The sequence below is a fragment of the Catharus ustulatus genome, chromosome 4 (assembly GCF_009819885.2).
Source record: "Catharus ustulatus isolate bCatUst1 chromosome 4, bCatUst1.pri.v2, whole genome shotgun sequence".
Classification (NCBI taxonomy): Eukaryota; Metazoa; Chordata; class Aves; order Passeriformes; family Turdidae; genus Catharus; species Catharus ustulatus.
In genome coordinates, this window is record NC_046224.1 from 75,863,880 (window position 1) to 75,888,884 (window position 25,005).

At 48.0% G+C, this 25,005-nt stretch overlaps 1 protein-coding gene across 2 annotated transcripts; it reads right to left on the minus strand.

The window, feature by feature from the left end:
- Window positions 1-866: 866 nt before the first annotated feature.
- Window positions 867-24,349, minus strand: BID (BH3 interacting domain death agonist). 2 transcript variants are annotated; one of them, XM_033058862.1, is made up of 6 exons: window positions 24,277-24,349; window positions 7,292-7,360; window positions 5,314-5,509; window positions 3,910-4,052; window positions 2,885-3,088; window positions 867-1,735 (listed from the first exon to the last, which is right to left on the minus strand). In XM_033058862.1, exons 2-6 carry the CDS (start codon window positions 7,298-7,300, stop codon window positions 1,724-1,726), a joined length of 564 nt encoding a protein of 187 aa, XP_032914753.1. In that variant the 5' UTR covers window positions 7,301-7,360; window positions 24,277-24,349; the 3' UTR covers window positions 867-1,723. The 2 variants fall into 2 exon arrangements, with proteins under 2 accessions (XP_032914753.1, XP_032914754.1); XM_033058863.1 differs by lacking the exon at window positions 24,277-24,349 and adding an exon at window positions 23,368-23,874.
- Between the last annotated feature and the right edge of the window lie 656 nt (window positions 24,350-25,005).

A 25,005-nucleotide genomic window follows, 5' to 3' on the forward strand; every position in this document is an offset into this window, starting at 1 on the left:
TGGGGAGCTCCTGTTGGCTTCCAGTGGAAGCTGCTTTTGATCTCCCTGCAGTATCTGCAGGGAGGGCAAGGGACACTATTGATGTGGACACAACAAACTGCAGAGGATGCACCTTACTGCTATACCTTTGGGGGCTTTGTTCTCAGTTTTAACTCGCAGGATAAGTTTTTATTCAAGTGTAAACCTAAAAACCCACTCAGACCAAAAGAATGCTGCTTGATTTGTTAAGTAGCAAAGACTACTGGGACTGACTCTGAAGCTGCAGGTTAGGGGACCTCTTCTGTTAGGCTTCTGCTGGCTGTAAGCAAATAGTGACAGACTTGCAGGGATTTTGGATTCTGTTCTCAAGAGGCTTGCCTGGGGGAAGATACCCCGACTGCTCCTCAGGTCATCCATCATCCCAGGAACTCGTCACACTGTTCCTTCCAATATGCAAGTGGAGCCCTCTTGGGGAAAACTGTCTAAAGCTTCTTGTGCAATTTGGTTAATAAAAGTGTTTCTACCTCGACAAGAAAGTTCCTTCCAGCTTCATTGTTCAATATTCAGTTCAAGTGAAGGGGTATATACATTTTCTCTCTCTGCTAATGGGACACTGCTGTAAGACCATGCCCCCAGGCTGCACTTTAATAAATGGTACAGTTTCCAAAAACAACGTGTAGACTATTTCTGTGCTTCCCCTCTCCCTCTGTTTTAGTGTAGGCACCAAAAGAAAAGGTGGTTTTACTTACAGGAAACTTGCTTATGCAAGGCAGAAGGACAGGACCAGAGTGTCTCTGCCAGCTGCATCATAAGCCACAGTCAATTAGAAGAATGCCATGAGTACTTGCACAAAAAATTGTCAGGTGGAAACTGAAAGTCCGCAGAGCTGTAGTAGCCATCAGAAACGAAGTTTTTATTTAAGTTAAAAAACCCCACAAAATATTTACATACTTAGAAAAGTCCTGAGGGAACTGGATTGTGGGTGACACATTTGCCACCTTGTGTGATTATTTATCTAACAACCTGAGTCCAAGTTTGTTCAACCTGAGATGTGACTACAAGATAATGCTACTTTTTCTAAAGTATATCCAGGTTGCATTCCCAAATAGACTTGCCTTGTGCCTACCCTGCCCTTTTCTTTACAGTTTTTCCCTCAGTTTTATTTTTCAAGCAAACTCGGGTGTATGGTGACTGATACTGAACTATCCTCATGTCAGCCTTCTCTGGCCACTGCCCCCTCTATCACTGAGGGCTCTGTTCCCTCTTGCTGCCAGCTTCTCATCTAGACCTGATTCTCACCCACCCTTGATTATTCTGCTGATGAACCACCCATTCCATACCCTGAGGCCTTCCTGGGAACAACATTCAGCATGGCTCAGCTGCAGGAGCAGGGCTGGGAAGTGAATAATTAAAGCAAAATGCTACAGCTGCTTAGAAAAACTACTGAGAGGGCAGGCCCTGTGCCCACTGGGCCTGTGGAGGCACAAGGCAGACCAACACAAAGGTGGCTGCTGCTAAAATAAAAAATATTGTAAAAGGAGAGAGGCAAGCACTACTCCCTACAGGTACTGGCAGAGTTGACAGGCAGCTCATGCTACTATTACTGCTGTGCTAGTCTACAAAAGCCTATCTATGAAGCTCCACCATCCCTTTCACAGCTGTATCTCAGAAGTTAAGAGTAAATCTTCATCCATCAAGGAAAGTCTTCAGGAGTCCACATGCTCCACACACAGGGCTGGAGAGCTCACTCACCAAGCTAGAGGGAGAGAAAGAGAAGGAGCATTATTAACAGGCAGCAGGGTTGTCCCACAAGCCCTGCCCTGTTCCTGTACCGGCCCAGGAGTTCAACACTGCCACCTGGCGTGCTCCTTGCTGTGCCAGCAGCAGGGACACGGCCCGTGGGGACAGTGTGGGACAACCTCGGTGCCCAGTCCAGCCCTCTCCCTGCCCTTGTGTCACGAGCCACCTGGGGAAGCAGCAGGGGCCAGTCTCACAGGATGACTCATTTCTGGCATAACTCAGCACCCTGGAGCCAGAGCGAAGGGAAGGGCAGTGCTGAGCGACACAGCACAGTGACAATGTGCCCAGGGTGCTGGGCGAGGCAAAGTGACAGCATAAGCTGCTGCCAACACTGTCCCTGGCAAGGCTGCAGTGCAGGAGTGTCCCACAGGGTCGCAGCACAGCACAACTGTGTCACCTCTGCTTCACAGGGGGGCAGGATCACAGCCCTGCCTGCTCAAATTTCATTCTCAGGGACCACTGAGTCCTAACACCAGTGTGTGCATCCTCTCCCCTTCCCAGACTCATTAGTTACTGAAGCTGGGTCCTCCAGCCTGGCTTGCCTGTGAGCACAGCCTCCCCATCTCTGCCCAAGTGCCAATAGAGAACAAGAATGGAATTGACCATTTCTCATTGTTCCTCTGCTAGTGTTAATTCTCAGGAGCAATTCCTTTCCCCTCCCAGTTCTCCCAAGCTCTGAGGAGTGGAACAGAGGAAGACAAGAGCAGAGACCTCAGGGTGAAGACATTAAGGAAATACAGCCAGTAGAACTCAGGTCAGGCTTTCCTTCCCTGAGGGAATGAAAGAATCATTAACCACAATCTTACTCCCTGAGGAGATTGCAGGGAGGAGAGGAGCGGTCACAGCTCTGCCCAACAGAACAGATGCACTCTGTCCCTGGCTGCTGCGAGAGGGGAGCAAGCAGAAGCTGTGACATGACCCCCTGATGCATACTCACCTCCAGAGCTCTGCAGGGACTGACATTCCCTTCTGGCCCAATATCCAGAGCACTGCAGGGAAACCAGCAGGCCACAGGCAGTTCAGAGCTAGGCCACCCCTCAGGGAATAACCCAGGACAGCTAAAAGGGTGGCTGTGACTCCCACAGAGCTGTTTAGCAGCACTCACCATTTCAACAATGTAGTCGTGGAACTGCTGGTTCATGTAGTTCAGAGTGGCATTATAGACACGTTGTAGAAGAGAGGGCACCGTGTTCACAATTTTCTTAGTTAAGACCATTGCTAGCACCAACATGGCCTTCTCCTGTGCCATGTCTGAGGGGATGGACGTTACAAGCTCGTCCACCACCCTGGACATGTGCAGGGTTATCTCCTGTATGGAAGGAAGAGAGGGATCTCAGTTTGACAGCTGGGGCAGAAAGGGGTCTCAGCAGAGTCTGCCGGGACATGCTGCTTGTAACACTTCCCAGGATGTGCTCCCCTTCCTCCCAGCCATGGCAGCCAGCCTGTTACATAAAAAAAACACCCCCAAAAAACTATGGCCCTTGATCCAGATGTAGATCTAATCCTTAAATAGCCTTCCTTTTCCTTTTTAACACAAGAGACCTCCAACTCATCTTGCACAGCAGCAAGGCATGTTATCTAACATGCATCCAACAGCATCTAGGAAGAGGCCAACCCAGCAGGCCACCCAGGCAGGCCTAAACCCACTGCTACTCCCAAAACTGTGCCTATGAACACACTCACAGCACCAGAAAAGGGTCTCATGGCTTGCTGTCTCTTCAGTGCTCAGTAACAAGCACAGGCTAAGCTCCTGTCACTAACCTGCTCAATTTTTACCCACACAATGGTCAGCAGATATGCAGGACTTGGCACCAAAGTTCAAAGATCTTAAGTACTAAAACTAAGCTTTAGCCAGGCCGCTCATTTTCTAAGATAAACCACGGGGCCATCAAAAAAAGGACAAAATGCATCCAAGTCAGTCCTCTTCCACAACCACCATTTCACCATCTGCAGGAAGGAAATGAGTCCAAGGAACCCAGTTTACACATTAGAGGTGATGCTGCCACAGAATCACCTCTAACAAATCTTCAAAGGTGTTTAGGATGAATGTTCAGATGCCTTCCAAGTCACAGCAGGAAGGATGAAGAATATTTAAAAGGAGAACCGCTTATCAGGCTGTTTTTCTCTCACCTCTTTAGAGAGTTTCTCATTCACAAAGTGCTGCACTAGGTCCTTCACTACTCTTCCTTGGATTTCTTTATCAAACTGGTCTCCAATCTCAGCGAGCTGAGCAGCAATGATCCGGATAACTTCTTCATTTGTTGGACCCAACCCTGCCAACACAAAGAGCAGAATTTAGTTCACAGGCTGTAGTCAGACCAGGTTCAGTACAGGTCACAGCATTTTGTTCATCTCCACTAGCAACCTCCTTCCCATCCCTTGAGTGTGTTCATGACCAATCTAAGCACCATTTCTATAAGTGCACCCAGGTTGCTTACCAGAAACAGTGGCAAACAAGGGTTTGTATCTGTAGTTTAGGTAAAGTGAAGCCTCACCCTGCCTCAAAAAAATCACTTCAGGGCATGTTAGAACATCCCCACCAAAATTTGAACAGGACAGTTACAGTCAATATCCAGCCCAGAGAGGGGAACTGAGAAGTTGTGCATGACCCTGAAGGTCTTTTTCAACCTAACGATTCTAGAATTTAAGTGACTGGTCAGGACTTGTCCCTTAAGCACCATCTAAAATACAGCACCTCACAGAACAGTTGGGAGTTGGAAGGGACCTTGAAAAGCCATGTCCTCCAAGCCCCCTGCAATAAGCAAGGACATCTTCAACTAGATTAGATTGCTCAAAGCCCCAGCCAAACTCACCTTGAATGTTTCCAGGGGTGAGGCACCCATCACCTCTTTAGGCAACCTGTGCCAGTGTTTTACCATCCTCATAACAAAATTCTTCCTTACATCTAGTCTGAATCTGTCCTTTTTCAGCTGAAAACCTTGCACCTTGTCCTATCTGCTTTTGGCATGAGACCTATGCAAATCTGTGTGAGAGGGGGCTATTTACTGTGGCAGTTCCTCCTCAGCCTGCTTCAGTTGAAGTCAATGTGCCAGCTGACACACCCTGGGCAAGGGGCAGTAGCCACCCTGCAGATGGCTAGCAAAGCAGGAACAGGACCAGAAGCTACTTGAACAGTTTCTTCCAGACTGGTAGAGCAGAAAGGGATTCACTCAGTACCAGAACTCAAGTTGTTCCAAGATCCTAACCCAAGTATTGGTACTGCCTGAGGAGCAGCATGAGGCCTAACTTAACTGCTTAGTATCACACTCCTTGAAGGCAGCTATCAACAGTACCAGCTTTGTACCCTTGTCTGATGTGCTGCAGCCAAAACTCAGTGACAGGTGCTCCAGAAATCCATGGAGAGAGAAAGTACTGAGCACCAGTTGTCTCAACCTATGTTGAATTCCCTACCAACAGCCACACAGAGAAGTGTCTCGATAGAGAAAACTGAAGCAGACAATGGCAAAGATAGGAGATGGGGAAAGAAAACCAGAATGTTCAGAGAGACTTGTGGGATGAGAAAAGCCTGCTCACCTAGCTCACCATTCTGGAAGTGGCCACTCCGATTGCCATCGGTCTGAAGCTCATCGTCATCGCTTCCTTGGCACAACATGATCTGCTGGCTGTGCAGGGAATGCAGAGAATGCAGCTGGTCTCTGAACATACAGTCAGAGGATGCATCCAGGAATGTGAACAGCAGTGCATGCTCCATCTGAAGAGATCCATTGATCTGACAGATAAGGAAATCACTGTTAAGCCCATGCTTAAAACATGTTCCACTCAAAGCATCTAGGAACGCACCATTTTCCAAACCTGAACACATCTCTGTGGCCTCCTCTGGGTACTGTGAACAGCATCAGCCAGGGTGTGCACAAGGCCTCAGCAAATACAGGCTGACTCCTGGATGTGGCCCACACAGGACTGTCCCATGGTGAATGACAGAAGGCTCTGCTCTTACAAACTGGTGTTGAAAACCCAGCCCATCTCTTCACATTTCCAGCTGTGGAAATGGCAGCAACCCTGATCCAAGCTCCTCTTCTGAAACAGATGTGTATTCAGCAAAAACCATCCATTTCCCTTACTCAGACATCTGTATTTGGAAGGGTTTTACCCCTCCGTTTGGGAATTGGGCATTCTACTTGCTGTGCATAAAGAAGGCAGCAGCTCTCCATTTCCATGTAATCAGAGCAGAGCAGTAACAAGGTGGGAAATAGAGATAAGAGCACAAGCCTGCAAAAACCCCCAAGGTTCACATTTCTTCTCCCTCTTGAAAGCTCCATAATAAACCTGTTCAGCTTCTCGAAGAGAGCCAAGCAGCTGCTCACAAGAAAAGTGACATGAGATGGCAGATCACTGCCACCTCCAGTGGCACATTCACCCCCAGTAAACGGGCATGTGCCATCTCCATGGCCACACAACCTGCAGTTTTCAAGCAAGGCAGCACAGAGTGCCCAAATTAATTAGGCTGAGGAGGTCCATGAGGCAGGCAGACCGATGGGAACAAGAGGCCCCACTGGAACACCAGGCTTCATAACCAACTGAGGCCCCAAGAAAACCAGGAGACTCCAAAAATTTTAGTTAATCAGGTAAGAGAGCAGGATGCAGTATAAGCACAGAAATAAAGTAAGAAAGAAAACCCTTACTCTGGTATGCAGATGGTCTGCCTGTAAGAAAATACTTAGGCTTAATTTTATCAAGGGGGAAGAAAAATAGTTTAAGAAGAATGGTTTGTTATGCCAACAATATGCAACCAGGATGAACTTGGTAACGGAAAGGGAGTTTTGGGGAGTGGAAACTTGCAAAGCTTTGACATGACCCTATCTCACTGGGCAGACTAAAGGAGGAACAGAGTCAACAAAAGGCAGGGTTCAGAAATGGAAACAAGCGGAAAATAAAGTATATGATCAGTCAGAGATGAACAGAAGGCACATCTTCCATGATCTGAGCATGCATGTTTACAGACAGTAGTGCAGGTCACCTGTGACCTGATACATTTTTAAATGATGTTCTGTTCAAAAGACTTGTGGGAGAGCAGAGTATGGGGTTAGAATTGTATCCTAACATGAGCTGGGCTGGGGGAAGATGACAGACATTTCAGTTACAGTTCAATGTGTAAGATTTAGATGTGCTAAGTAACAGCAACATAATTGTTTTCAATATTGCATAAACCAAGGCAGTGCATTGATCACAAGAGTGTGCCCATTCCTTTATTACTCATAGCAGTTTGTAGCTTTATCAGTAAACATTGTAGTCTCTTACGTCTCCACTTCCAGCCTGCAGTCCCAAGGGGAAGCCGCACTGAGAGGTGCAATGAAGCAGCCTGCAACCTAACTGGTTCCATTCACTTCCCTGTATTCAGAGCAGTGCCAGGAACACTGCAGAAGTTCTGGGAAATTCAAGAAGGCCATGAGCCAACACTGAGACTTATCCCTTTCAAAGCATCTCAGGACAAGTGCACCAGGGAACCACTGTACACTGTGAACAGCTGACTGCAGACATGTTTGACTCTAACCTGTTCCATGGTGGATTCAGGGACACAGCAGCTTGGGTCACCTTCTGCTTCAGACCAGAAATCCTTGCCCTGTGAAAGAGTAAGAAAGAAAAGTGTGAAAGGAAAAAAATCCATAAATCCACATCTTGAAGCTGTACTTATATGTCTGGCCATGCCTCATAGTAATGTCCCTTTTAGTGATGCATATCTCTACTTCTGGAGAGAGCTGCCCATCACACACCATCAGTCATGAAAAAGGGCTGAGGAAACTACAGTTGTCTCAGTGAGAAGGGCCCTGTGAATGAGAGGCACAAATCTCCTTCCTGGCATAGACAAGTGCCAGACAGTGGAGTGACACAACCTACAAACAGGGCTTTAAAGCCAAGAGCTGCTGTTAGGGATGGGAGGGACACCTCTCCATGGAGCCAGAGGCTGGAATGAAGAGCACGGTGATCAGAAAGGAACTCCTGAGCACCTCCTCAGAGCAGGTAAGCTGATGGGTCTGCATGCACAGCAGAATATTCTGTGAAATGAAAAAAACAGCTGACACTGCTACACATCCAAAGGGCCTCAAGAGTGTCACAGAAGTCTCTGGTTCAACTCCTGATGAGCAGGGCCTGCCTCAAAGTGGGCACTCCCTCCCTACCAAGCCACCTTCACCCAGGGCAATAACCTGGTTGTTATGCAGACACCTTCTAACCAAAAAGGGGCTAGAAGCACAAAGGAACCCAAACAAAAGGCCTGCTAACCATCAAAGACCTGGGCTAGTGTCCCGGTTTAAAGGGACAGTATTACCAGGAAAAGGGAATTCAGGAACTCGCAGGCACAAAAAAGGTATAGGTTGGGAATAACAGTTCTTTACTGAAACATTTATAAGACAAACAAAAACAGCATCAGCTATACGAAAGAAAAAAAAACAGTGACAGAACAGAACGGAATTCAGTCCCAGTCCCTTTTTTTTCAGTCACCGATGACTCTCCGATGGATCAGGGCGGGCGGCTTCTTAGTCGCGGCTGCTGCAGGGGCAGGGGAGGGGGCCAGGTGGCCTCACCACCCCAGGTGGAAGAAAAGGGTGAGAGGAAGGAAACTCTGCTCACCGTGGGCGTCCCAGTTCCCAGTTGTTCAGAGGAAGCAGAAAGCTTTAGCAGTCCAAATCCAAGAAGCCTGATCCCAACAGGAGAAACGGAACCTCTCTCCTCGAGTTCGGCCGGCGAGCTGTGTAGTTCTCCTACCCCCCGTGTCCTCTTACTTGCGGAACACAAAAGCAGGACTCCACCTTTCCCTAATGGGCCATCATTGCTTCAGCAGTCCTTTATCTCCAGCTCTTAACGGCTAATAGGAGAGCCATCCCGGCTAGCTTAACATAATAATGGGAAAAATTTCTAAACCTCGCCAACCCACAACATTATCCACCCCAAATTTTTTCCATGCTAACATACTACATTAAATTAGAACCTTTAAATTACATACATACATGCAGTTACAGACACAGTATCATAGGTAGTTCACCCCAGAACAAGGTCTCCTTGGGGTATGCATCGGGTTTCTCCATCCTTTTGCATCACCCACCAGGTACAACCTGGTCCTTGAGCAAAAACCACCCCACGGACAGGATTGTCTTTGCTGGAGGCAGAGTTCACCCAAACAGTTTTCCCTAGCATACCTCTCATGTGTACCACTGGAACCTTATCCCCATCTGGTGTTCCCAAGAGCTCAGATTGGGCAGGGCCTGCTCGGTTAGTGGAACCTCGGGTATTCACTAACCATGTGGCCTTTGGTAGATTACTTTCCCAGTTCTTGAAAGTCCCCCCACCCAGTGCCTTCAAGGTGGTTTTAAGCAGGCCATTGCACCGTTCGACCTTCCCAGCTGCAGGTGCATGGTAGGGGATGTGGTACACCCACTCAATGCCGTGTTCCCTAGCCCAGCTGTTTATGAGGCTGTTCTTGAAATGAGTCCCGTTGTCTGACTCAATTCTCTCAGGGGTGCCATGCCTCCAAAGGACCTGTTTCTCAAGGCCCAGGATGGTGTTCCGAGCAGTGGCATGAGGCACAGGGTAGGTCTCCAACCATCCGGTGGTGGCTTCCACCATGGTCAGCACGTAGCGCTTGCCTTGGCGGGTCTGAGGCAGTGTGATATAGTCAATCTGCCAGGCCTCCCCATACTTGTATTTGGACCAACGCCCACCATACCAGAGGGGCTTCACTCGCTTGGCCTGTTTGATGGCAGCGCACGTATCACAGTCATGGATGACTTGAGAGATACTGTCCATGGTTAGATCCACCCCTCGGTCTCGTGCCCACTTATACGTGGCATCTCTGCCCTGATGACCTGAGGCGTCATGGGCCCATCGAGCCAGGAACAATTCTCCCTTGTGTTGCCAATCCAGGTCTATTTGTGACACCTCTATCTTTGAGGCCTGATCAACCTGCTCGTTGTGTTGGTGTTCCTCATTAGCCCGACTCTTGGGGACATGGGCATCCACGTGACGAACTTTCACAGGTAGCTTCTCTACCCGGGTGGCAATGTCTTTCCACTCGTCGGCAGCCCAGATTGGTTTTCCCCTACGTTGCCAGTTTGCCTTTTTCCATCTTTCCAGCCAACCCCACAGGGCATTGGCTACCATCCACGAGTCAGTATAAAGGTAGAGCTTTGGCCACTTCTCTCTTTCAGCAATGTCCAGGGCCAGCTGAACAGCTTTGAGTTCAGCAAATTGACTTGATCCACCTTCTCCTTCAGTAGCTTGTGCAACCTGTCGTGTGGGGCTCCATACGGCTGCTTTCCACTTCCGGTTCATTCCCACGACGCGGCAGGAGCCGTCGGTGAAAAGAGCATAGCATGTTTCATCTGCTGGCAGTTGGTTATACGGTGGGGCTTCCTCAGCGCGGCTCACTTGTTCTTGCTCCTCATCATCGGCGAGACCAAAATTTTCACCTTCTGGCCAGTTCGTAATTATCTCCAAAATCCCAGGGCGATTTGGGTTTCCGATGCGGGCGCGTTGCGTGATGAGGGCAATCCACTTGCTCCATGTGGCGTCGGTGGCGTGGTGGGTAGAGGGAACCTTTCCTTTGAACATCCACCCCAGCACTGGTAGTCGGGGTGCCAGGAGGAGTTGTGCTTCCGTCCCAATCACCTCTGAGGCAGCTTGGACTCCTTCATAGGCAGCCAAGATCTCCTTCTCTGTGGGAGTGTAGTTGGCTTCAGACCCTCTATAGCTCCGGCTCCAGAATCCCAGAGGTCGGCCTCGAGTCTCCCCAGGCACCTTCTGCCAAAGGCTCCAGGACAAGCCATGGTTCCCGGCTGCAGAATAAAGCACATTCTTTACCTCTGGTCCCGTCCTGACTGGGCCAAGGGCCACTGCATGAGCGATCTCCTGCTTGATCTGGGCAAAGGCTTGCTGTTGCTCAGCACCCCAGTGGAAATCGTTCTTCTTACGGGTGACCAGGTAGAGAGGGCTCACAATCTGGCTGTACTCAGGAATGTGCATTCTCCAAAAGCCTATGGCACCTAGGAAAGCTTGTGTTTCCTTCTTGCTGGTTGGTGGAGACATTGCGGTGATCTTATTGATGACCTCAGTGGGGATCTGGCGCCGTCCATCTTGCCACTTTACTCCCAGGAACTGGATCTCTCGGGCAGGTCCTTTGACTTTGCTCTTTTTAATGGCAAAGCCGGCTCTCAGCAGAATCTGTATGATCTTTTCTCCTTTCTCAAATACCTCCACTGCCGTGTTCCCCCACACAATGATGTCATCGATGTATTGCAAGTGTTCTGGAGCCTCACCCTTTTCCAGTGCAGCCTGGATCAGTCCATGACAGATGGTGGGGCTGTGTTTCCACCCCTGGGGCAGACGATTCCACGTGTACTGCACGCCCCTCCATGTAAAGGCAAACTGAGGCCTGCACTCTGCTGCCAGAGGAATGGAGAAAAATGCGTTGGCAATGTCAATGGTGGCATACCACCTTGCTGCCTTGGACTCCAGCTCGTACTGGAGCTCCAGCATGTCCGGCACGGCAGCGCTCAGTGGTGGAGTCACTTCGTTCAACGCACGATAGTCCACAGTCAATCTCCATTCTCCATCAGACTTGCGCACGGGCCAGATGGGGCTGTTGAAGGGTGAGTGGGTTTTGCTGACCACCCCTTGGCTCTCCAGCTCACGGATCATCTTGTGGATGGGGATCACAGCATCTCGATTCGTCCGGTACTGCCGGCGGTGCACTGTTGAGGTGGCAATTGGCACTTGTTGCTCTTCCACCTTCAGGAGTCCTACTGCAGATGGGTTTTCTGACAGTCCAGGCAAGGTGTTCAACTGCTTAATGCCCTCTGCCACTACAGCAGCTATTCCAAAAGCCCATCTGTATCCCTTTGGGTCTTTGTAGTAGCCACTCCTGAGAAAATCTATGCCTAGAATGGGCGGTGCCTCTGGGCCAGTTACAATCGGATGTTTCTGCCACCCCTCTCCTGTCAGGCTCACCTCAGCTTCCAGCAAAGACAATTCCTGTGATCCCCCCGTCACCCCAACAATGGAAACACGCTCTTCCCCCACATGTTCTGATGGTATTAGAGTGCATTGTGAACCAGTATCAACTAATACCCTGTATTCTTGTGGTTCTGATGTGCCAGGCCATCGGACCCACACCATCCAATAGACTCTGTTATCCCGTGCCTCTCCCTGGCTAGAGGCAGGGCCCCTCTAGCCCTGGCTATTACTCCTTTCCTGAACATACATAGTGGAGGTTCCTTCAAGTGGGTCTGACAGATCATCCTCCCTTCTGTAATGCCCAGCACCTTGGTCATGGGAGGTTGAGGCTACCTTCACTTTAGTGTAACTCCCTCGGTTAGCATTTCCCTCCCTGAGTTGACGCACCCGTGCTGCCAAGACAGAAGTGGGTTTCCCATCCCATTTTCCCATATCTTCCCCATGGTCACGCAGGAAAAACCATAGGTCAGCTCGTGGGGTGTACCCTCTTCCACTAGCTGGGGGGCGTTGGGCTGTAACCTTGGGGTATGAGGCTCGCACTGGTGCTGCTTTGATCTTCCTGATCTCCTCCCTCATCTCACTTATGTCACCTCTCATCCCCCTCACCTCCCTGATCTCCTCCCTCATCCCCCTCATCTCTTGGACCACGGAAGAAACCTGGGCCTGCACTACGCCATTCATCATACTGTGAAAATCCCTAAGCTTGTTAGCAACAGAGCTCACTGTTTCTCGGTGCTCATCAGCATTAATCATTGCAATGAAGGTGGTGTATTGAGATGGCCCTCGGTTTGCCAGGTTCCACAGCATGTGACCTGTGCACCTGACCTTGTCAGGGTCATTGTCATGCTGTCCATCCCTCCCAAAGAGTACCTCCAGTACCGCCACCTCTCTCAGCTGTTGAATCCCTTCCTCAACGGTTTTCCAATGCATTCTATTATGGTACTCCTGCATTCTTTCTTTGTTGACAAACCTCTCTCTTACACTCATTAAAAGCCGCTCCCAGAGGGGAAGTGGGCCTGGCTCCCTTACGAATATTTGGTCCACACCTGAGTCCTGGGACAAGGATCCCAAATTCCTTGCCTCTGTACCATCCAAGTGCACACCTGTACCCATAAGGTCCCAGACCCGAAGTAACCAAGTTGTCAAAGCCTCCCGGCCCCGTCGTGCAATATCTTTCCGCAGATTGCGGAGATTTTCATAAGACAGGGACTCAGTGATGATTTCAACCTCTGGCTCCCCTGCTGGTTGTGAGGGCCCTCCTCTCTGGTCCTCTTTGTCTAGGTGCCTTGCTTTCATTTTAGACTTCCTAGTTTCTACAGGGGCGACTGCTGCTGGCTGTGAGTGCCCTTGCAATTCAGCTGGACCCTGGGCAGATGTAACACCTATGGGTTCCACTACAGCATCACTGGATTCTCCCCCTTTATGGCAGGGCTTGTCACCAGCTGGGGAGAGGTACTCCTTCATCATCTGGCCCATCTCACTCATCTGCTTCACTAGAAGCCCCACCCACTCCGGCTGGTTTCTTTCTGAGATGGGCTGTGGGGCAGGGTCAGGCTCTGGGGCAGCATCCCTAGTCTTTGGGGCAGGGTCAGGTTCTGTGGCAGCATCCCTAGTCTCTGGGGCAGGGTCAGGCTCTGTGGCAGCATCCCTAGTCTCTGGGGCAGGGTCAGGTTCTGTGGCAGCATCCCTAGTCTCTGGGGCAGGGTCAGTCTCTGTGGCCGCATCCCTAGTCTCTGGGGCAGGGTCAGGCTCTGTGGCAGCATCCCTATTTCCTGGAGTAGGTATCAGAGTTGTTATCCAGCTCAATCCCCCGTTATCTCTTAATGTTAAATAGGACAAGCCTATCAGTAACACCAGCCACTGTACGATATCATTAGCATTCAGAGGAAATCTGAACCCTTCAAAAACTGGTGGGGTAGACCCAAAAATTTGGGTGAGGGGTTGGGAGAAAATTTCCCCTGGTGTTATTCCCTCACAGTAGGTGCCATTATTAAAGTAATCCCAAAAACATGCATTTAGTGTGTGGTATCCCTGAATCCATGTACCCGCCGTCCAAAGGAAGTTAAAAATCCATGAATTCCTCACCTTATCAACCCATAAAGCAAGTTCGATAACAGTTACAGTAGCCTTAGTTACAGGGCCCATGCTTATGTAAGGGTTTGCAAATGGGAGATATACATGTATGAACACGTGCAGCCCAAACCAGATTAAACTGGACCACATGTTGCTAGCACACACAAAAAAAAAAACAGTCTCAGGCAACCGAAGAACTGTTATTCCTTAACCTCGTGCCACACGTTCGGGCGCCAAGATCTGTCCCGGTTTAAAGGGACAGTATTACCAGGAAAAGGGAATTCAGGAACTCGCAGGCACAAAAAAGGTATAGGTTGGGAATAACAGTTCTTTACTGAAACATTTATAAGACAAACAAAAACAGCATCAGCTATACGAAAGAAAAAAAAACAGTGACAGAACAGAACGGAATTCAGTCCCAGTCCCTTTTTTTTCAGTCACCGATGACTCTCCGATGGATCAGGGCGGGCGGCTTCTTAGTCGCGGCTGCTGCAGGGGCAGGGGAGGGGGCCAGGTGGCCTCACCACCCCAGGTGGAAGAAAAGGGTGAGAGGAAGGAAACTCTGCTCACCGTGGGCGTCCCAGTTCCCAGTTGTTCAGAGGAAGCAGAAAGCTTTAGCAGTCCAAATCCAAGAAGCCTGATCCCAACAGGAGAAACGGAACCTCTCTCCTCGAGTTCGGCCGGCGAGCTGTGTAGTTCTCCTACCCCCCGTGTCCTCTTACTTGCGGAACACAAAAGCAGGACTCCACCTTTCCCTAATGGGCCATCATTGCTTCAGCAGTCCTTTATCTCCAGCTCTTAACGGCTAATAGGAGAGCCATCCCGGCTAGCTTAACATAATAATGGGAAAAATTTCTAAACCTCGCCAACCCACAACAGCTAGTGATACATGACCCTAGTTCACAGTAACAACCCCTCACATTTGTGTTTTAAATAACTAAGAGGTGCTGGTAGAAAAGAGGGAAGTAAAAGCAGAAAGAAATTCCAACTCTGAAGCAAACCAAAGTCATATTTCAAGAGATCATGAATCTCGCAACTTTTCAAAGGCCATTAGAATTCCAAGATCAAAACACAATCTCAAATATGTCTGAAAAACACAACAGCCCACAGGAAGCCTCTTAACCATGAACTCTTCTTTTCATGGAATTTTGTCACACCAACAGCTACAACACCTAGACTTATCCCTTGCTGCTTTGCATTTTCCTCTGTTCCATTTGAATCCCTATTGCTGCTACCCACTTCTACCCTAAGGAGTGTTCTGGCTGGATAGAGTCCTCTGTCCTGTTCTTTGGGACCTGAAGGGGCTCTGAAATAGGTCAGGGTGACCTTTCTTATGGGCTTGACTTTGCTAGAAGAGACACAGATGTTAATTCAGGTTAGAGAACTCAAAACAGAATGCTGAGATTAAGAGGAAAGTGGGTGTTTGGAATTAAGTCTGTGGCAGGACTTTGGCTTTGTGCAACCTGCTCAGGAGTTGTCCACACAAGCAGTATTTCTGTAGGTTAGGTAAAGCCTCAGTTTGCACATCTTCTGATTTAGAGATAACATTTCCTTTCAATGCAATTTTCCAACTCTCTGCTTTAAATGAAGAGGCACAGACTGCTCCAGCCCAGCCAGGTGCCTGCTGCACCTGCAGATGTCAGAGGCTATGCAAGGAGAAGAGACCTACAACACCTGTGGGTTCTTCCCTCAGGATCAAATCAGCTCTGTGGAGATACAGACACTCTTCAGGCCAAGTCCACAAAAACAGAGGCATTAAAAATTAAAGTCACCCACCAGAGTTGCAAATAGCCAATTTTGTCTACTCCTGCACATGAGCAAACACACACACAATGAGAACAATGAAAAGTTCCACCACACTCCAAAGTACTAATATGGCAAAAAAATGAAGATAAGGGATCCTGAACATGTAACTTCACAAACTGAATTTCCAAAACCAAAGATCGACCACCCACGCAGAGAATGCCCCTGAAGGCAATACCTGCCCTCAGCTAAGAAACTTCTGCTTGGGTGGTCAAAAGCACACCAGAGAAGAGGAAAAAGGAATTCTCTCACACCCCAAAACCCTACTTCTACAATACAGAGCAAATTGTTTTTTATTTTAGTTAACTAGTAATTACAGGAACCTCAAGTTTTACATAACTACTTTGAATCAATGCAAAAGCTCCGACAGTCACAAAGTTCCTCCTGAGAAGTCACATTCCTTAATGGAATCTCAAAAAAAGCCCAAACAAAACACAAACAAACAAATAAACAACAAAAAAACCCACCAAAACAAAAGTCCCCCCCAAACAGTTAAATGTAATCATGCTGATAGCACCCAAATTTTTTAATCTTTAAGACTTTGGAATCCTGGTCATTTTAGAGTCAGATTAAGACTTTCTGGTGGAGGCAAAAAGGTTACCTTATATTGGGTAAAAAGAATCTTTAGTTGGAGAAGGGAAAAAGATGGATAAAGGGTACTAGCACCATCTGCACTCACATTCAGAGCCAAACCAGATCATTTACTATGGCTGCTTTAGGGCTGCTGAAATTTTGGAATGAGTTTTTACAGAATATGATATTTTAATTGAAACACCAACTAATTTAAATACATTATTCATTTTTTACTTCACTCATTAGACAAATGAGCTTTTTGAGAAATTAGCTGCTTCTGAGAAATCACTAAATGCCTTGAAGTGTTCAATACATAAGACTACAACCAGTCTTTTAGGCCTATCAGCCAATGGACCCACTGTGTGAGCTGTCAAGATGTTTATCCCTCCCGTTTGAGTTAGGAGCAATTAAAATGTCCAAAGCAGAAACTGCAATAAAGTATCAGTCATTGGCGAAGTCAAAAACTTCCAACCTGAGCATGGCTTTCCCTGTGTGGCAGCTGAAAGGTAAGAACTTTGGGTGTGGCAGTCAGGACGACATCATTATTGGAAGAAATAAAACTATCTTTTATTTGTCCCTTCCTGCACCTGGTGGCACTTACCTGTCCTGCAGGCAGATGTTTCATTGCTGAGCTACAGAACTTTTTACAAAGCAAAGGCATCATTTTACAGGCAGGGAATCCAAGTATTTGATATATCCTAACATTTTAAATCCACATATCAAACCACAACCACTCAATTTTACTGTCTTCATGAGAACTTGCCAGAGGCACAACTACTTTACATAACCAGTCATTGCTGGAAAATAAAAGAGAAACAGCTCAGACTTATGAAGTTCCTTACCTGAGGATATTCTGAGCTGTCCCACTGCTGTCTGCAGCACTTCACATCATGAGAGTGTAAGCAAATACCACATCACAGAGCCAAAAGCACCAAAAGCCACTCCACTTCTAGCTCATAAACCCAACAGGAACTAAACAGCCCAGGGAAGGGATCTTGGTGTGCAAAACCAACAGAGCTGAGATTAGTTAGTAGGATCTTATCATTACCACAGGAAACCTATCCCCATCTCTCCTTACTCTGCGAAGGATTCGCCAGCCTGTAACAGTTTAGAACACCCCAGAATTTTGCCTCATTTGAGACTCACTCCTAAAGTAGAATTTACTTCTAGGCTTTGGAAAGAGAAGCAGGGTGGTGGGAGAACAGAGACATTGCAATGTGTAAGGCAGGTGAAGGATGGGCTCAACAAGACCCTCTGGGCATGTATGGATGTACACAGACACACACAGCTGTGAAACTGAAGGATGGCTTGGTCTATCTGGTTAACACCAAAGCTATTGGCTTGGAGAGTTGTCAGGACTTCCCCTGCCACAGGGAACACTGCTTCCAAACAAAGGGTATTTTCCACCCATTTGCCTCTGAGGGAGGATGCAACATCAAGAGATCATTTTGGAAGTGGCAAAACTGAGAAGCATGAGTAGCATACTTGGAGATACCGTCAGCTCAGTGGACGAGAGCAGGTCACACCTCCTGCCCCAGTCACGTGCAGTTTATTTCCTTGGCTCTTGGCAGTAATGCCCTGTCAGCCAGGAATCATGAGACTACCTAAAATCCAACCAGGACAATCTCTCCCTGATACACCTAAGCAGAACAGTGGATTGCTTGAAGTTTTCAGCTTTTGTTTCTCTTCCTTTCAACTTCTTTAGGATGAAAATAAGGCCACTAACCAATCTCTGAGCAAGGGAAAACAAAACCCAGCACCAACACAAAGCCATTTACTTTCATACTTTTGATGAAAAACATGCTGAATACTTAACTACTGCCTTAGCTGGGGCATTTTTACTTTTGCTTTTATGTTGCTTTAGTACAGAATTATCATCCCAGCCTGGACACCAGTCACTCTCAGCTAGCTATTTTTACTTAGAAATATATTGAACTCTTTGTTTAAAGGGGGTTTCATCTTCCTCTTTGAAAGAAAAACTTTATTAGAGACAATTCTAAAAAGGTGTCAGTTGGACTTTTTGATAGAAATTTGTTTTAAGTTCTTGAAGGTCTTTTGCCTTTTCATGATGACATGAATTGCAGCAATCTTGTGGTTATCAGGACAGTACTTTAGAGTTCTTAGGAAGAAAAACAGCCAAATCCCTCATCAACCACCCTTCTCACTTGGCTCAAAAAGCTCTGCTGACCAGCCCCCACGCAGCACATGAATGAGTAAGAAGGAGCACTGCCATATTACTAATGCTCTAAAAAAAAATAGGTAGGCAGGAACTTTCATCAGGGTAGTTTCTGTACCAGATCAGTGACAGAGGCAGCATGACAACACTTTATTCTTTGTAAGCCAGCCTACAGATACAGCTGAGCTTAAATTGCAGCTTTGAATTCAGCTAACTACAGCTGGAACCAAAGAGAATTTGCACATCTCCATGTTTTGGGCATAGCCACACCTAAGAGGCAAGGGCAGGACTTGGATCTTGGCTATCAGAGTGCAGTTTTTGGATGTGGCACTGGGCTGAGTTTTTCCCCTCTGGTATTGAGCAAAGGAACTCCAGCCCGGTAAGGTCATCCTGCACTTCACCTCCTTGGTAGGGTTAGGAAAATTATCTTTCCTTGGGACCTGGCTGGAGGGAGCAGAGCAAACCCTGATGAAAAAGCAGCATCCCCACTATCACACAAGACTGCTGGTCTTTACAGGGCTAGCTTCCTGTTCAAAATCTATTTCAGCCCAGCAGCTGCAACAGACCCCTGCTACAATGGCACAGTGCACCTGCAAGCAGTTCTTATGTCTGCCCCTCAGAAATGATGGAGATGCAGGAAGCACTAAGGAATCAGAGTTCCAGTGTTTTGACATTATCAAGGAAGGACAAACAGACTGAGAGCAGGCAGCACTGGGACAAACTCCAGCCATCACTGGTGAAGTGTGACAGTGTCCAACCAGAGAAATGCAAGACTTGCTTCTGGATTTAGAGCATGCCCCAGCTGGGCCATGGGTACTGGATCCTTACATTCTGGCAAAGCTGCTTTTACACTGCAGCAGTGACAAAGTGCTCAGTTCCTGAGCCTCAGCACTTGGCCACAGTGCTCTGAGAGTTCAGGTGTCACTTGGACAGGCTCTACCAGCCATAAGACCTAAGAAAGTGGATACTAGAACTGCCATGCCACCTGCAGGGCAAGACAATCCTCCTGATTTTAGTTTTAATACACGCACTACTGTTCTGTGCCAGCATGAGCATAAGTCAGAAAATCAGAAACGTCATTTTGCAACCTGAATGCATTTCACAGCTAATACCAACAGTAAAGAGGAATGTAAATCTGTCTTTCCTTTGCCTCTCTGGCAATTCAGATGAGCAAAGCAAGAAACCAGTCAGAAGTAATTAAAAAAAAAAAATCAAAAAAGACAGCTTTATGGACACAGGTAGCCCCTAACAGTAGCATTCCCTCTGCCTTTCAGGCCATATGAGTAGGCAAGAATTCCCTTTCTAGATTGGTAAGCACTAGGAAAATCTGCTGCACTGCTTTCTGGAACAAAGAGAAGCTGTAAAGATGTTTCAAGTGAAGTTTATATACTGGATCAGAGTGGCCCATCAGAAATTACACGTCCAAAGAACAACACTTCAGCACTTTGGGAGCTCCCTGCTTAGCTAAAGCAAGGGTGCTGCTCAAGGAGCAACAATTCAGTGCACTGGACAATTTACTGTCAAACACAGTTGGTGTTTCCCAGAATGTCTTCAGTGGAGCCTGCTCATCCTCTCAGACTCTGAATATTCATCATAAAAAGACCCAAGGGGAGGGGTTACAAAGACAAATCTTCACAACTGCATGCTCATGTGCACAGAGAGTATCCACAACCCCGTGTCAATATTTGACAGCTTTTCCAGAAAATGAAAGTGAATTTTCAATGGGCTCCCCTCCTCCTAAACACCCAGTGTAGCAGAGATGTAAATGTCTCTTACACTCTTCACTTCTATGAAACAACTGTGCATCAGCACAGACAGCCAGAGAAGATGCCAGCAGGAAATTCTGACACAGATCCCTTGATTCCCTTCGCCCACTGTGCTGCACTGCAACCTCCATTCCCACCATGACAGTTAAACTGATGAAGCAGGTACAAAAATATATTAAAAAAAAAGAAATCAAGATAATTTTGAAGGAATCTTTTATGAGAGAAGCCCAGAAATCCTCGAGGACCTTAAAAAGAAAGTTGTGCATCAAACCAGGCAGCCAAAAATGATAGTAACTCAAAGCAGCATTCATCACCCTGATCAAAGCCATTTGACAAGAGTACCTCATACATTGTGAGCATAAAAGAAAACATCATCACTTTTAAACACCTTTCACAACAATATAGAGGTAAGAAAATATTTCCTCTCAAAGAAACACTGCAGGAGCCATTTGGGAACTGTGACAGAAAAATTGCAAATAGATGCCTGCAGGAGCACACATTTCCTAGTGCCAGGCAAGCAGGAGATACCTCAGCACATTGTTTCTTCCACTCAACACCTACAGGCTCTCTTAACTGTGAAAAAGTGTCTGTTCTTCTAGGAGAAAACATATGACTCTGCACGAAACAAAGCAAAACCATTTTGCTTTCAGTTCTACCTCAGGAGGAACAGGTTGATGTTGAAACACAGGAAGAGCTTTCAAACCCAAAATACAGCAACTGCTGACCTAAGTGGATTTTTTTTGTGTGGCTGTCAATCTAAAGTCGTTACAGCAATTACACTGAACAAGCAGAAGCTATGCTTGGCAAGGAACACGTGCCTTTTAAAGATGAAGGAAATAGCTTAAAATATTTGAAATGGGGTATTGCTCATTCTATAAAAAGCAGTAAGAGTACTACTGGCCAAAGGTCACAGTCACAACACTTCACCAGGAAATAAAGTAGGTTTGCAGACATTTAAACAAAAATCCAATGTCCGTATGTGCCATGATTGCACGCACAGCCCAATTCCCCTGTCATACTTCAGTGAAGCTGAATAAAAGCTCTTCCAGTTCAAAGGAAAGTGGGGAGCAAGCTACTGAGGCAGCAAAGCCATCCAAAAGGAAAAGGGGCTCAGACTTCCAAGAGTTTTGTACCTTTGGCTAAACCACAAGCTCCACTCACTAATTAGAAAAACTTTCACGTAGGTGGCTTTGCACAGCACACAGATATGTAACTCCAGCTCCCAAAAGTCTTGTAATCTGACACAGACAAAAAGCCATAGCATGCCAGCAAAAAAAAGGAGAAGGTGGCTCCTTGAGAAAAAAAACAAACCAAAATTTGTAGTAAATTCTGCTGTTTCACTCATCTAGGAACTACTAAGCAATGAAAATGAAACCTGCCCATCTGCATGAATTCCCCTCAGCAGAGAAACCACAGAACAGGCCATCTCTTCCCTGCTGGGGAGTTCACACCCACAGGCCAAAGGAGCTGCTTTGTCAAGAAACCAGAACCCTGACACTGCTCCTCCACAGTCACACCGGCACAGAAACCTGTCCAGAGTTATTAGAGATAGTCCCTTCTCCTCCATCTGATGACTTCCATGCATCAGGCTGCTCCAGGAAGGTCTCCAAAGCTGACAGTCACTAGATTTATGTGTCTGCCTGCATCTACTGTGTCTGCCTGTAAACATTTTCATTCTATGACAAAAAAAAAACAAAACTTGTTTGATCTGTCAGCTCCTCAGGCTCCTGCTGAGTGTGGATGACTCCTGCCACCCTGTTACACGGGAAAAACACAATATAGGAAAACATGACATGAATGACCTCAGGTGGGAGTGTTCAGCGAATATACACACTGAGCACATACAATCCCCTAATTATATATCACAGTTCTTACTGGTTTAGGATCTAGCAGAAATAAAAAGGCACACTGAGCACCTTTACAAGGCCCTCATATTATCCAGAGGTGCAGTATCCTGGTTCTGGGTTCAGGCATGCCCAAATCCTGGGAGCACAGACTCCAGGTTTGCACAGGCAGCCCTGGTGGAGTGTGGTATTTTATATTTCATTATTTTATATCTCACTGCTCTGCTGCCTGTGCAGTGAGAAACTGACTTGAACTCGCACTCTCAGCTGGCCTAATCTGGTTTTAAGAAACTGGGAGGGCAGGAACCCAACAAAACCATCTAACCAAAAATACATCACATTTTTTCTTCCTAAATTCAGCAAATGTCACCAGGTGCAAACAAGAAGGCGCTGACAAATCAGAAGGGCTGGTTTTTCACACCAGCCTTCCTTGCCACAGGGCAGTCCATCCACAAGGTTTGTCATCACCTGTTATATTCTGCACATGCACAGTGGAAGAGTTTTGCTTCAGCAGGTCCCTAAGCCCTGCCAGCTACCTCTAATGAAAGACAAGACCCCTAGAAAGGAAGACCAGAAAATGGAGATAGGTTGCAGAAATGCAAGCAAATAATGGTGCTAGAATGCTACTTTTTATGCAATGCATTTCCCAGTGTTTCTGTGTAACACCGGTGGCACAGAAGAGATCTCCACGAATACCTGTTGCAAAGTTATCCTAAAGAAGACACTGAACACCACTGAACTCATGTAAAGAGGTTGCAAAGGAGAGGAAAAAAAAACCTCACACAGAAAACCCCTTATTTTTAAATAACACCTTTTAAGATGTTATGCTTCCACAGGCAGGTGAAAACAGTTTCATTCTGATTCGTGACAAAAAGTTGTAACAGAACAAAAACCACTCTTCCCCACAGGTGGACTTTTGCAAAAAGTCCTTTACCAAAAAACAAACCAAAACAAAAACTTTAAAAATAATTTCCTGTCGGGGAACCACTTTGCTTTTTCCTCCAGCAAACACTATAACCGTTTTGAACAGATAACAAGTACCCCATGACAAGATTATGGCCCAGATATTCCAAGAGACATAAAGAAAAGTTCACCATCTCTGAAATAAGCATTGACTTCCTGAATTAAGAATTTAGTGATTTAAATAGCTCTGAGGCCCTAGACCTTTTTTTTTTTTTTTTTAATTAAAGCTACAAGATACTATTGTTTAAAAGACGACAAGAACATCTCCTGCTCACCAAACCCACCACTTTCAGAGCCACAGTCACTCCAAGGTACATCCCCAGAGCACGTAACTTACAGAAATACTCTTGAAGGAAGGAGACCTGCTCACTCCACTCCCTTCCACTTCACACACGCCCAGTCTCCCTCTCCAGCCTTCACTCACCCTGAATCCAGCACATCCGTGTGTCACGGGGAATGTGAGCGCTGCTCACGGGGAACAAAGGGACAGCCACAGGCGCTCACCACCTCAGCAGGCAGCCACAGCTTTGGGGAAGACAAGGAGCCAGAGAAAAGCTTACACTAACTCATCTGTATCAATCCGGCTCTTCCTAAACAATGTTAGCGCTATTATTAGAAAGCCTTCCTCGCCTCGCTTTACCGCTGGAGCTGCCACTCCCACATCCCTCTGTTTCTGGAAGGCTGAGTTGATGCAAGAGCTCGTCCCTCTCTGGAGTCGCCACTACAGGATCCAGGTTAACTCCTTCCTCTCCGGCCAACTCAGCAAGTGAGGGCGAGATGCCGCACTTTACCACAAAGTCCAAAGGCAAAAAGAACTCGGCGCGGTTTCGTGAAATAGCACCTGAGCGGGAGGGAGGCCAGGGAAGAGGAGGAGGCGCTCGATCCCGCCGGGGGAAGCAGCAAAGGGGCCGACGGCAGAGCGGGACAGCACGGAGGGACAAGCGGGACAGCGGCTGTGCAGGAAACTGAGCAAAGGAAGAAACAACCGCACCGCCGAAACGCAAGGCCGGATCCGGCGGGCAGAAAGGAGCTCCGATCGGCTGGAGGCAGAGAAGTTTTCAGCACCCTGAAGAGAAAGTAGAACGCGCATGGGGACCCGCACGGGGTCACCGCACCCCCCCGGCTTTGCGGGGCTGCGAGCTGCAGCCGGCACCTCCGGCCCCGGCGCCGATGCCCCGCGGCCCGGAGCCGGCGGGCCCAACCCCGCCGCGGCCACCGGCGCTTCCCGGGCGGGCCCGCGCAGAGCCGGCTCTCGGGACACCGCCCATGCACACCGCGCGAGCTTCCCGCGGCATCCACCCCGCGCGGCCGGGGAACCACGGGCGACACTCACCGGCACGGGGAGCGGAGGCGCGGAACTGCGGCGCTAGGCGCTCCCGGCCACGGTATTTGGCCGCCGCGCCGGCCCCGCCCCGCGGGCGGGCGGGAACGCGCGGCACGCGCGTGTGGGCCCGGCCCAGGCCGCGCCGGCGGGGCCGTGAGGGCTCGGGAACCGCCCCGGGAATCGCGATCCGCCTCGCGCCCCCACTCCCCATAGCCGGCCGAGTGCTGGAATGCTGATGGTTCCCCGACCTGGTGCTGCTTGGTCAAAGGCTCCTCGTACCTAACCTACATCCACCTCTCTCCCTGGCAAATAAATGCAGATTTTCGCTTCAAGTCGTTTTGTGGGCTTAAAACTCACCGAATGACTAATTAGGTTGGAAAAGACCGGTGAGGGCATCGGCTCCAGCACCACCATGTCAGCCCAGAGGAGGGCACTCAGTGCCATATCCTGTCTTTCCTTAAACACCTGCAGGGACAGTGACACCACCACCTCCCTGGGCAGCCCGTTCCAATGTCTAAGCACCTTCCCGTGAAGAAACTATTCCCAGTGTTCAACCTGAACCTCCCCTGGTGCGGTTTAAGATTTTGTGCTTTCGTTCTGTCACTTGTTGGGAGAAGAGGCCAGGCCGCACCTTGCTAAAATCTCCTTTCAAGTCCAGTAATACAGTCCTGCTTCAACTAATTCCTATTTAATACCTCCTTACACTTCAACAGCACTCTGCTTACAGCAATGCTTAGC